A 13,602-nucleotide genomic window follows, 5' to 3' on the forward strand; every position below is an offset into this window, starting at 1 on the left:
ATTTGTGGACTTCAACTGGCTGGGGAATTCTGGGAATTGAAGTCCACAAGACTTAAAAGTTGTCGAGGTCGGACACCCCAGGTATAAATAATGGTGAGATGATTATAGTGACATATACCGCTCAATAAAAAAAAGGGGGGGAGGAAATGAGGCAGTGTTTGACCAGTTTGCTTGCACTTTGACTATCAGATTAAAAGGATGGAGGTAGCCAGGAACGTTCATCACTGGAGAAAAATGCGGCATGATTGATTTGGGAGAAACAGGCCCCAAATTTGGGCAAAAATACATATTCTAAGGAGCTTTGCACACAGACAAGAGAATGATTATAAAATGGAAAGAAAACATCAGCAAGGGAATCTAAGTCAGCAGATTTCCCTTAAAAATAGCAATTAAGACAACCACCTGCCTATTTTAATGTCTTTATGAAGGTAATAGATAGATGGTATCCATCTAGACCAGGGGTCAGCAACCTCGGCTCTTTTATGACTCGTGGACTTCAACTCCCAGAATTCCTGAGCCAGCATAGCTGGCTCAGGAATTCTGGGAGTTGAAGTCCACGAGTCATAAAAGAGCCGAGGTTGCCGACCCCTGATCTAGACCAAGTTTTCTCAACTTTAGGAACTTTAAGATGTGTGGACTTCAACTCCCACAATCTGGGAGTTGAAGCCCGCACCTCGTAAAGCTGCCAGGTTTGAGAAACAAACCACTTTTAGCCCCTTCCTGATGTTCAGGCTAAATAAAAATGTAATTGTATCACACACTTGAAAAGCTATTTTTGGGAGCGAGCGAGAGAGAAGGAAAAGAGATTTCTGCTGGGAAGCATTTGTTTACCTTCATGAGAGAAACTGTGCCTGGTTTCACTTAAAAAATAAACCACGCCATTTCAGCTGCACCACTTTGTAATATGCAATAATTTACATTTTGAAGGCTGAGATCCCTCTCCCAATAAAGAAGTAAATTGTGACCCGAAGAACACACCTTTCTTTTGAAAAAAAAAAGTAAAGAAAACTTGAGTCTCATTCAACTGTTCTTTCTTTCCCACCCCCCTGAACACAATCCTTAAATCCTATACATTCTGTGTATAAAGCATGTAACATGGAGATGTTCTTTTAAAAAAATACTTTTTCAAAAAAAAAGGAAAAAAAACCATATGTAAGATATATATATATATATCTATATATATCATATATGCACACTCAGGAAGTCTAATGTAGACGTCAACAAGTCATTCAGAATAGCATCTGGCGGTGGTCCGAACGCTGATTTTTCTCTCCATTGAAGAAACCGAGAGGAAGAAGAGGGTAGGAGCTGTCGGGTGGGGTTTCTTGCTGGGCTTGGGATGAGCAAGACGTGGTCCAGATGCCTCCAAGGTTGCCATCTTGTTCCTCTTGGCTGAAAACCGCAGTTGACTCTCTTATACAAAGGGGACCTCATCCATGGCAAGAGTTCAGCAGGGGGAGGCCCTCTCTCTTGCTCTGCCTACCTTTAGGCTCCCAGCCAATCAGAGAAGACAAAGCCAGCTGTGCCCAAACTCTGTTTGATACCCCCAAGTCAAAAGAATCAGTGCATCTCAAGGAACCTTGCAAGCATGGTCTTCAGTAACTGGCCAATCAATGGGCCAAGTGCCATTTCCATCCTTCAACTGTAAGAGCAACCAACTCTAAAAGGACCGTCCCTGACCAGGTTACTCCAGATTTGATGCCATCTTCAAAACCCACAAGGGCCCTCTTGGTTGCGCCTTGCACCAGGTAGAGGGAAGGAAAGGGTGCCGTTTGCTCCAGAACCACCTGCTCTGCTGATGGATGGATTAGCCCACCTCCTCCAAGGATGGAAGATGCTCCATGGCTCAGTCTGCAAAGAAAGACTAAAGCTTGGCCTGCACTCCGCCCTGAGTCCGTAGCTGGCATGGGGAGCAAGTTCAAGGAGAGAAAGAAGGAAGGAGGGCCATGCCACCTCAGGCTGAAGAGAAAGGTGCCATCCTGACAGCTGAGGGGAGAAGACGTGACGGTGGCTGGAAATGGAATCCAGGATGCTGGGAGAGAAAATGACAAGGTTGAGGAGGCGGCAGGCCACTTTGGGCGCTCGGAAAGAACCTGAAGCAGAGGCCCACTGGGCAAGGTTCAGAGAAACCACTCTACTTGTAGCTGCCTAAAGAAACATTCTCAAAAATCTGTCCTAAAACTATCGTTATCACTTCAAAGAACGTAGTTTCCAGTTGTGTTCTGGAATGTTTAGCAAGAGGTTGAGAAGTTCCAGCACGGGGGATGCCCCCAAAACGAGAACAAGGATCTCCCACTTCCTCAGTCATGGAATGAGAACCTAACACACACTGGACAGCACTGAGACATTAAGTTGTCTTGTTTCCCCCCCCCTCCCAAGACCTTCTTAAACCCGCTTCTTTCTTCGCCTCCTTTATTTATAGGGAACTTTCATCCCAAAGGGACCAAATTTCAATCGATGAGAAGACATCACTTCAAGGAGGTGCTTAGCTTGGACCTCCGGCACATCGCAAGAATTTCTCACCTCACGGAAGGATTGCCAAGAAGATTAAAAGCTGCCTTCTGCTCTTCTCTCTCTTCCGTTTCACGAGGGAAGGGCCTTTGCAGAGGCACCGAGTTAAATATGAATAACCTCCACACACCCCAGGGGAAAAAAAAAACAGCTTTTGGGCCTCTCATCAGCTGGAGCGGACAGAGTGATTTGGCTGGTTGTGAATACTGCGCCGGTGAGAATAGCTTGCATCTCCAAATGCTGCCATTTAAGAGACGTCCTGCCCACCCCCAAAGCGGAGAGCGTTTGTGCCATCAAAAGAAAGGAACATGTTCACAATACTGTCACAGTTGTGGAAATCCTGCAGCCGCTGTGTGTCCGGAAGGCACCCTTTTTTTTCCAGCCGCTTCCCCAAAACGAGAGGGTTTCCACATGGAATAGATGTTTCTCTGCCCGCCTTTCCTGCGTACAACCAAATTCATCTTTTCCCCTCTCCGTATTTAGAGCAGCAACATGCACAACAGTCTGATCCTGAGGGGGCTGTAAGCGAGTCCTCTGGTGTTTCTCTCCCCAGTGAGCTGCTTCACAGCTCTTAGAACAGAGCCCATCTTCTTAAAAAGCCGCCAAGACCTCCTAAACGGGCCTTCGTGCTTTTTTTTTTAATCTCCTGCAAGCATTTCTGGGGTGCTTCTCTCCAATCTTGAGGACCTCAAAGCCTTTCCAGCTTTGCCGTCTTTTATGGCTTAAGTCGACCCAACTGGGTGCAGCAGGAAGCCACCTGAAGACGCTACCAAGCATAGCTTTGCGTGGAACTGAGCTGGGTTCAGCCACCTTCCCCAACAAAGATGGCCGACGTAAGGGACGATGCACAACTGGGAGGAACAATCTCCCTCAAAAAGATACCAAGGAATCTTCAGGCAGGTTCCACAGCTTGTTTCGGTGGAAAGTTTCAAATCTTCATGAGCCGGCTAGGATTTAAGCCTTTTTTTTTTCCCCCACTACCAAACTGAAATGGAAGCCACTGAGCGATCAACCCCAAGTGGCATTTGACAGACGCTCTTCCACAACTCTTGTCAGGCTCTCCTGCCCTTCTGCTCAGAGGCTGCCGCTTCTTCTAATCACTATCACCAAAGACGATTGACACCTGTAACAAAGTCCTTCTCCCCTACACCCTAAAAGTGCAATAAAACTATTTTTGGAAAAAAACAAAAAAAACAAAAAGCACAAGCGTGCTGTTTGTGCAAAGAGAAACAAAATAAATACATGATTTTTTTTAAAAAAAATGTTCACAGTATCACATACATATAAGAGAGCTACAGTAGTGCACTTTGGGAATAAAGAGAGAGGGGGGGGCAGGGGAAAAGAGAGAGGTGATGACCCAGGATCCAATTCCTCCCGACCTCTGATGTCTCTGGGACCAAGATCAGTTTGTGGGTAACTGTTTCGAGAGGTATTAATATACACATTTTGGAGAAAGGATGGTGGGAGGAAGGAGATGGGACTTGGGGCGGTTTTGCTTTGACTTTCCGGGTAACGTTGGGATGCTGAAGCACAGCCGACGTTGATGCACGACATTCTTCCACGCCTTCCCTCCGAAAAGCTGCAAGGAACATCGAAAGGGACCGCCACAAATGGCATGGGGAGGGACGCTTCTCTCGAGGAGTTTGCATAGAAGTTACTGCAGGGGGGAAGAAGGAAGACAAAAGGGAGAGAGGACAGCATTTAGAAGAGTCCAATCCAAAGGAATGGATTGAATCTCCCTGGATTTATGCTTGGGAGACGGAAGAACTGGAAAATTTAAATGGATGTTGACCAATTATAGAGAAGGGCTAGTTGTCAATTGAAAAATCTAGTCTCTCTCTGAATTATCAATCATTTATTCTGGAATTGGCTTGCACTCGGAAGGACCCCAGGACATGACTCAGCCAGCATACTGTAATAATTTACTGCTAATTTTTTCTCACAACCATCTTGTGAGGCCAATCTGGGCTGAGAGACTGGCTTAAAGTCACCCAGCCAGCTTTCATGCCTAAGGCGGGACTAGAACTCACTGTCTCCTACTGATTGGTCAAAGTCATCCAGTTGGCTTTCATGCCTCAGCAGAACTAGAACTCACTGTCTCCCGATTTCTAGCTTGGTGCCTTAACAACTGGATCAATTATTCTATTTCTGCCCTAGAGTTTAAAATCAAAAGTTTTGTTTCTCCTGAGTCAACAGACATTGTTGGGCCATTCCTTCAAGACGGTATGAAGGCAGCTGGGATCTACTGACATCATTCTTCTCGTTAGTCTGAGGACAGCTCCCTTGAGACACCGGCCTCCTTCCTCTCAGCACCATCTTGATATATCAGCACAGATGGGGATCTACTGGATGGTCAACATGGGGACGCCCTCAAGATGGCCACAGTACGAACATGCCCTGACAGAACTTTTTTTAAAACTCCTGATAGGACTAAGATGCCGTAGTAGGGTAATATTTCTCAACCTTGGCAATTTTAAGACGTGTGGACTTCAACTCCCAGAATTCCTGTCAGCCATGGTGGCTGAAGAACTCTGGGGCTTGATGTCCACACAACTTAAAAATTATCCAGGTTGAGAAACGCTGCCTTAGGGCGCAGAAGATGCCGTCAGAATGCCCTGCTCAAGTGTTTTATTCAGAACTACAAAAATGAGCCATCCGGGCAATTGCGACATTCTATTCTCCGTAGCCGCGTTGTGTCCAATCAAGCTCCAATTCCTTTCTGGGGAAGTCTGAGAGGAAATGGGGAATCGTGAAAACCAGCACCGTCTTTTGAGGGGCATAAACGTGCAGATACTGGAAGCTTCCCAAGATCGCTCAGGATGAGCTTGCAGTGCAGCTCGCTGGCAAGGATGGACTGTGCCACAATTGCGTTTCCTTCTTAAAAATGAAACGAAACGAACAACAACAACAAAAAACCCGAACAGGCATGAACACAAACTTACTGTATCACTCTCTTCATCAGAGACTGACTGGATTTGAGTGTTATAGTGGAGAGGAGAATAGACCCAGCTCCTCTCGTCTGTCGGCTGGCGGACAGCAAAGCAGAGAGCAAAAGAAGCAGCAGAGGGCAGGGAGGAGAGTAAAATAAAAAGAGGAAAGTGGGGGGGGGGAAAGGGAAAGAGAGAAAAAAAGAGAGAGATGAAAGCTACAACACCAACGAGAAAAAACTACATGATTGGAGAAAGAAAAAGAAACACAAGGGCAGAACTCAGCTTTCACACAGAAGTTGGATGTTTTCCATCCCCACCACCACCACTTTTTTTTTTAATCCCATTTATATCCCGCCCTTCTCCGAAGACTAAGGGCGGCTTACAATCTAAGCACAAATCTTATCTATCTAAATTAAATTAAATTAAATTAAATTAAATTAGAGTTATCTATCTAAAGCACCCCGTCAGCTCAGGCAAGAATCAGTGTGCTGAAGAGTTTGGTTCCCTTAAAACTCAGCTTTTCAACAGCAATAGCACTTCGACTTATAACAGGCAGTCCTCAACTTACAATAGTTCACTTAGTGACCGCTCAAAGTTACAACGGTATTGAAAAAAAGGGACCTGTGCCCGTTTTTTCACCCTTACAACCGCTCCGTGGTCACGTGATCAAAATTTAGATGCTTGGCAAGCGGTTCATATTTATGACGGTTGCAGTGCCCTGGGATCACATGATCCACTTGCAATCTTCTGACAAGCAAGGTCAGTAGGGGATCCATATTCACTTAACAACCGTGTAACAAATGCAATGATTGATTTAACAACTGTGACAGGAAAAGCCGTAAAATGGGACAAAACTCATTAAACAAATGTTTCGCACAGCAACATAAATTTTGGGCTCAACTGTGGCCATAATTCGAGGACTACCTGTATATGGCATCATAGTGCTTTACCCTCTCTGAGCGGTGTACAGAGTCAGCCTCTTGCCCTCAACAATCAGGGTCCTCATTTTACGGACCTCGGAAGGATGGAAGGCTGAGTCAACCTTCAGCCGGTCAGAATCGAACTCCTGGCAGTGAGCAAGCCTGCAATACCGCATTTTAACCACTGCGCTACCAAGGCTCTTAAACTAGGAATGTGCAACCAGTGGCCGCGGGACTGTCAATCTCTTTTTGGTGGATTCATAGAACCCCATCAAACCATCACTGTTAAAAATCTGCACTTTGTTACTTTTCCAGGTGGGAAATAAATAAAAACCGAATCGTGCATCTTGAAAGGATGGTACCTATAGCTGAAAAGCAAAGGAAGATACTGTGGCGTTCTTGGTGCTCTCTCAGCTTGGTTCCTTGCTTGCGGACGTTTCGTTACCCAACTAGGTAACATCATCAGGATAAGGGTTTGTGGGGTTTGCACCCTGTTTATATACAGAAAGTCCTTTGTTTAGCGGCCGTTCAGAACTTACAATGTCACTGAAAATAGCAACCTGCAACTCAGTCTTCACAATATGACAGTCGCAGCAACCCAATGGTCACATGATCAAAACTTGGGTGCCTGGCAACCGGAGTGTATTTGTGAGGATTGCGGCGTCCCAGGGCCACTTGTGACCTTCCCAGCTGGTTTCCAAAGAGCAAAGTCGAAGGGGGAAAATGGATTTGCTTAGCGCCTGCATCATTTACTTGACAACTGCGGGTGCCGCCGGTTAAAGACTGCCGGCGGGTAACACCCAGGGGTAGGGCCTTCTCAGTGGGTGCGCCTGTCCTGTGGAACCAGCTGCCTGCGGAGCTAAGGACTGCCACCAACCTCCGTTCATTCCGCCGGGACCTGAAGACCTGGCTCTTCGAGCTCTCTGGCCCAGGCTGAGAATTTTTTAATTTTAATTTTAACTGGGTTTTAATTTTCTCAGGGTTCTATTTAATCTTTTTTAATTTTTTTAACGTTTGTATTGACTTTCTTTTAAATGCCCTGTAAACCGCCCTGAGTCCTTCGGAAAAGGGCGGTATATAAATCTAAATAAATAAATAAATAAATAAATAAATCTGATTAACCACCATTGCAAAAAAGGTAAACTTGGTCATGACTCATGAAACAACCACCTTGCTTAGCCATGGAAATTAAGATCCCAAGTGTGGTCATAAATCGAGGACTGCTTGTCGTTCCTCGATTAGAGCATTGTTTTGCACCTGAGGAAATTTCTGCTTAAGGGACTTAATCAATGCTAAAAAGGTCTTGTCTGGAAAATGTAGAATTCTATAAAGTGTTTGACTTTTTTAAAAAGACGATTTTTAAATATACAAATTGTAAGCATCTCAAACTCTTGATTATCACCCACTTGGGCTATGGTAAGATGGGGATGCCTATGGAGAAGATCCAGAAGCTAAGGCAGGTACAAAAGACAGTTTCCCACCAGTGAAGAATAATACTAGGAGTCTTCAAACTTGGCCCTTTTATGAATTGTGGACTTCAACTCCCAGAATTCCTCAGCCAGCACACTTTGGCTGAAGAATTCTAGGAGTTGAAGTCCACAAGTCATAAAAGGGCCAAGTTTGAAGACCCCTGAATAATACTAATGCTAGCCTGAATGCTTCCAGGCCAAAAACTAATTATTGAAAGCTTTTTATGGCGCGGCATTGGGATCTATCAATAAGAACTACCTGTTCTTATAGTGGACAGTCAGCCAAGAAGATATAGTGATCTTTCAAGGAACCTGATGGCCAACTTTCCTTCCTTCCTTCCCTCCCACCCTCCCCAAATTCAAATGGAAGGCAAACTTCAATTACATTTCAACTAGGTTAAGAGTTTAACTAAATTCTTGGCTTAACGGCCCACGATTCACTTAACAACTGCCATGATTTGCTTAACCGCAGCAAAAAGGTCGCAAAATGAAGCTGCCTTGCTTAGCAATAGAAATGTTGGGCCTAACTGTGGTCGTAGGTCGAGGACCACCTCTATTGTCCTGAGATCAATCCAATGAAGTGGTGCAAGAAAAGTGCCCATCTCCTCCGCTTCTCTAAGAGATGAATGGGGCAGGGACACAGCTGAGAGCCTCCTAGCCTGAGGGGGAAATTCTGCCCTGTGTCTGCTCAGCAACATACCGCAGGATCCTGTCTTGTGCCACACGGAGAAATAATAGAATAACGGAGTTGGAAGAGACCCCAGAGGTCTTCTAGTCCAACCCCCTGCTTGAGCAGGAGACCCTATACCAATTCAGACAGGTGGCTGTCCAGTCTTTTCTTAAAAACCTCCAGTGATGGAGTATCCACAACTTCTGGAGGCAGGTTGTTCCACTGGTTTATCGATCTCAATGTCAGGAAGTTTTTCCTTAGTTCCAGATTGCTTCTCTCCTTGATTAGTTCCCATCTGTTGCTTCTTGTCCTGCCTTCCGGCGATTTGGAGAATAGCTTGACTCCCTCTTCTTTGGGGCAGCCCCTGAGATATTGGAAGACTGCTATCATTTATTTTTATTTTATTTTATTTTAAATCCATTTATATCCCGCCCTTCTCCGAAGACTCAGGGCGGCTTACAAGCTTAGCAGTAGCCTTCATTCTATGTATATGCCTGCTTATTAGGGCTTCCCCCTAAGCGGCATTATTACAAAGTCAGCTTATTGCCCCCAACAATCTGGGTCCTCATTTTACCTACCTCGGAAGGATGGAAGGCTGAGTCAACCTTGAGCCTGGTGGGATGTGAACCTGCACTAATTGCAGGCAGCTGGTGTTACTTAAGGAGGCATTAGCCCACTGCTCCACCAAGGCACCCCTCGTCCTTCTCTTCATTAGACTGGACATTTCCAATTCCAGCCACCGTTCCTCATATGTTTTAGCCTCTTCTCTGTACTCTTTCTAGAGTCTCAACATGTTTTTTACATCGTGGTGACCAAAACTGGATGCAGTATTTCAGCCAGAAATGTCCAATTTTCGAAGGAGGGCCATCAAACCCCCGGCATTGGAAGGAAGTAGAGATCCAAAGCCAGAAGCGCAAAGGCTGCTTTGGGGGATTTCAAGAATGCTGGGAAGGAAAAACCCAGACCAAGTCTAGTGAATGGCCACTGTCCCTGCCCATCCCTTGCCCCAAACTTTGCAGCATGTCCTACCTCAACAGAGCAACAGAAGAGGCCTAGCAAGCAAACCAAGGGGGGGGGGGGTTGAACACAAAGATTCTTCTACCTACAACACCACAATGGAGGAGAGAGAACTTTGAATTGCCAAAGGGGGAGGTGTAAAATCAAATCTTTCCTCATCCTCTTTTTAAAAAGCCATTCTCCTCTAACAGTGAAAGCTATTTTTGCATACTATTCAAAATGTCCCTTCTTGCCAGCAGGGTGTATATTACATTTGTAGCAGGCTTGCTGACCAGGAATTTGGGCCCTGAGAATTAACACACCTGGAAGGAGAAAACCCAGGTTAGGGAAGGTGGTTTGATGCTTGTAGTAAGGTAACACCGAAGACCCAACCTTGGTTAATTAAGAGCAAAGGAAGATCAGTGGCATTGAAAGACCAAGCTATGGATTAGGAATGGCTGTTGCCATTGTTGCGGGCTGTGAATTTAATATTCTGTTTAAAATGTTTCCCTGCCACCAAATTGGGGAAAAATCTTGAGGCAGGGCAGAATAACCCCTAAATCACGCCATTGTCAAACGAAACCCAAGCAGGCCTCATGGAAACAGAAAGGCTGGTGGCCTCAAAGCAAATCCCTCTTTTTTGAAGCTGACAAAGATCCTAAGATTCTTCTTATGCTCAGCTAGCAGTGGGCTGCGCCAAGTAAGCCTAAGCACAAGGATGGCAAACCCATCACACCTGGGTCAAAAGTGACACAATGCTACAGGGTTTTAGTTTTTTTCATTTAGCATATGGGCGATGTTACATTAGCCAGGAGACTACCGTGCTTAATGCAGAGTAGTAGTTTGGCTGCCTAAGAATGTTTTGCAACGCACCAGCGTTCAACGATGCCCGACAGCAACCGTTCTCGAAAGCACATCCTGTTTCTCGCGTGATTTTTGGAGGCCCCCGAAAGAATGGGGAGTGCCTCTCTGGCGCAGCCTCTGAAAATCATGCAAGAATGAGCTGTGTTTTTAACAGGCTGCAGGAGGCTGTGCAAGAGCATTCCCTCACGTTGCTTCCAGAAGGAAAGGCTTGTGCAACCCGGAGCAGCCTTCCGTAGGCCGCAAGGGCCTGTCAACGGAAAGAGGACACCGCCTGGAGGTAAGCGGGGCGCAGGAGAACTTGGGGGGCACTGGGCCGCAGAGGCAATCACACTGTTCCCCAAGCCTCATGCATCTTGGGCAGGGGTAGGCAACCTTGGCTCTTTTATGACTCGTGGACTTCAGCTCCCAGAATTCCTGAGCCAGCCACGCTGAGGGGAAAGGGATAGGCTTCCAGGCTGAGCCATACCGGCTCAGGAATTCTGGGAGTTGAAGTCCACGAGTCATAAAAGAGCCTAGGTTACCTACCCCTGACCTTGGGGAATGGTGCAAGGCAGACTTTTTGAGTGGCAGGTGTGGCACTAGGGCTGAAGTTGCAGACCAGGCCTCTCCTCCAGGCCCAGCTGCCACTGAGTGCCACCATTCAGGGTAGCCTAGATGGCTGGGCAGATAAAAGAGTTTGCTTCCCTTCTGTTCAGAGGTGGTGGCGGTGGTGCGATAGGCCAGCAGAGACATTTTCCAAATATTTGACGCACCGAGTCGAAAAGGTTCGCCCTCGCCGGCGCGGCAGGAGCCCGGGTGCCTGGCCCCAAAGTTGGCATTTCAAAATTGGGATGGAGCTGCCCTTTCTACCAGCAAAATCACTTACGTCCCCAGAGGAAACCGAGGCGGCTTGGAGCCTGCGCAGGCGGGGGGAGTAAATCCAGTACTTCCCTTCTGTGAACTAGACCGGGCACATCCAAAGGCGAATTGAGAAGGGAGAAGGGAACGAGGCAGATGGAAGAAAGAAAAGAAAAAAAAGGAAGGAGGAGAAACGATGAAAGAAAGATAAGAAATGATCACGTCGGTGGAAAAGGTAAACGTGCACAAGCATGAGAGGGCAACCCGGCGAAGAAAACATGCTTGGAAACAGGTGGATGTTGTGAGAACTCAGCCGCCATGGAGGAAAATAATATATTTCCGCTGCCAGGGGCTTCCTTCGGCTCTTTCCATGGAGGGCCAAGATACTCTGCATTCTGCAAGCTTTTTAAAGGTCTGGGTGAAGTCATGCAATGGATTATTTGCAAAGGACTTTCTGGTCCTGCTGTTGAGTTGTGTCTTTGGAGGGACAAAGAAACAATGGTCCAATGGGCATGGAACCACAGAGAAATGGGGGGGGGGGGGGAAACAAGCCCTGACTCGCTTGATTGACACAGCAAATCTGGGAACACTAGCTGCAAACACAGGGAGACGTGCACATGCGAAAAGTAAAGTGGACAATTATTTACCGCCCATGCCAGGCAATATTTACCATACTTGCCTTTGAAATATCAACGTATAATCTAGCTTGAGCTTGCGTAGCCACTGCTCCAAAACTGAACACTGCGCAGGTAGTCCTCGACTTACGATTACAATCGGGACCAACCAACATTTCCACTGCTAAGCAAGGCAGTTAAAGAGAGTTGGGCCCAGTTTTACAACCTGTTTTGGTCCGGTTGTTAAGGGAATCAGGTGGATATGGAGCAAATCCAGCTTCCCCCATTGATTTGGCTCATGAGGAGCCAGCTAGGAAAGTCATGAATGGGGATCACATGACTCCACAAGGTTGCAAACATCGTAAATGCATGCCGGTTGCCAAGCGCCCGACTTATTGATCCCAGGACCGTGGGGATGCTACGATGGTTATTAAGGGCAAGGACTGGTCATTACGTTCGTTTTTGGTGCCGTTATAACTTTGAGCGGTCACTAAATGAATGGATGCAAGTCGAGGATTACCTGTAAGGTAGGGGTCTGCAGCCTTGACAACTTTTAAGACTTGTGGACTTCAGCTCCCAGAGAGAGTGAGTTTACTGGGTTTCATATTGGGAGTTATTTCTGTAAGCTGCTCAGAGACGTTGTGAGTGAGTTGGGCAGCCATATAAATTTTTTTAATAAATCAAATAATAGAAAGAGTAACTCTATAGCAGATGTGTCAAACTCGCGACGTCACGTGACGCCGCGCAACGTATCAGGACTGTTTTGTCATTGCCGGCAATGGGGTGGGCGCGGCTTCCGCGTGACGCCTCCCGGCCTGTGGGGCAGCAGTTTGACACCTCTGCTCTGCAGTAGTGACCAAAATTGTGGAAACCTTTTGGGAAAACCAACCTGATAGCAATCACATAACACACTGACAAATGTCCTCCTCTCAGCTTCAATACATGACATCAATAACTGAATCCTACTGTGATCTGATTGGCTCCTTGCCATGCTCATGCTCCTTGGCTACAGTCAGATGAAGGAAAGCTACCTGATATCAACCTAAGCAAGTTGTGCTTCCTTTTTCTGGTTAATTGGCTGTAACCTTTCATAGAATACAGATAATTGAACAAACTTTGTTGCATTACATTCTTGATTAAATTATCTTTCCATTGATATATAATTTTATAGTACTACGTCAAAGAAAAGTGGTGTTATTAGCCATCAAACCTCAAACGTACACTTTTCCCAAAAGGTTTCCACAATTTTGGCCACTACTGTATAGGAATGCTTAGGACAGACTACAGAAAGCCAAAACGCCAGCAGATGGCAGCAAAGATGATTCTGCCTCTCTGGTGGAAAAAAGGCAACTGCACTCTGCAAACCTTTAAAGCCGGGGTTTTCAAACTTTTTTTTTTTTTAATTCCATTTATATCCCGCCCTTCTCCGAAGACTCAGGGCGGCTTACAAGCTTAGCAGTAGCCTTCATTCTATGTATATGCCTGCTTGTTAAGGCTTTCATACACCCCCCCAAGCGGCATTATTACAAAGTCAGCTTAATTGCCCCCAACAATCTGGGTCCTCATTTTACCTACCTGGGAAGGATGGAAGGCTGAGTCAACCTTGAGCCTGGTGGGATGCGAAGCTGCACTAATTGCAGGCAGCTGGTGTTACTTAAGGAGGCATTAGCCCACTGCTCCACCAAGGCTCTTGGTGGACACGCTGGCTGAGGAATTCTGGGAGTTGAAGTCCACAAGTCACAAAAGGGCCAAGTTTGAAGACCCCGGCTTTAAAGGGATGTTTACACAGGA

General features: G+C 46.3%; 1 protein-coding gene across 1 annotated transcript in view; it reads right to left on the reverse strand.

The window, feature by feature from the left end:
- Nucleotides 1-881: 881 nt before the first annotated feature.
- Nucleotides 882-13,602, reverse strand: part of PIP5K1C (phosphatidylinositol-4-phosphate 5-kinase type 1 gamma) — an 80,972-nt gene continuing 68,251 nt past the window's right edge. The window contains exons 18-19 of the mRNA XM_083363557.1: nucleotides 5,454-5,537; nucleotides 882-4,168 (exon numbers count right to left, since the gene is read on the reverse strand). Coding sequence (XP_083219683.1) covers nucleotides 4,166-4,168; nucleotides 5,454-5,537 — 87 coding nt within the window. The 3' untranslated portion in view covers nucleotides 882-4,165. The remainder of the gene's footprint in view (nucleotides 4,169-5,453; nucleotides 5,538-13,602) is intronic.

Source organism: Vipera ursinii, assembly GCF_947247035.1.
Source record: "Vipera ursinii genome assembly, chromosome: 1".
Classification (NCBI taxonomy): domain Eukaryota; kingdom Metazoa; phylum Chordata; class Lepidosauria; order Squamata; family Viperidae; genus Vipera; species Vipera ursinii.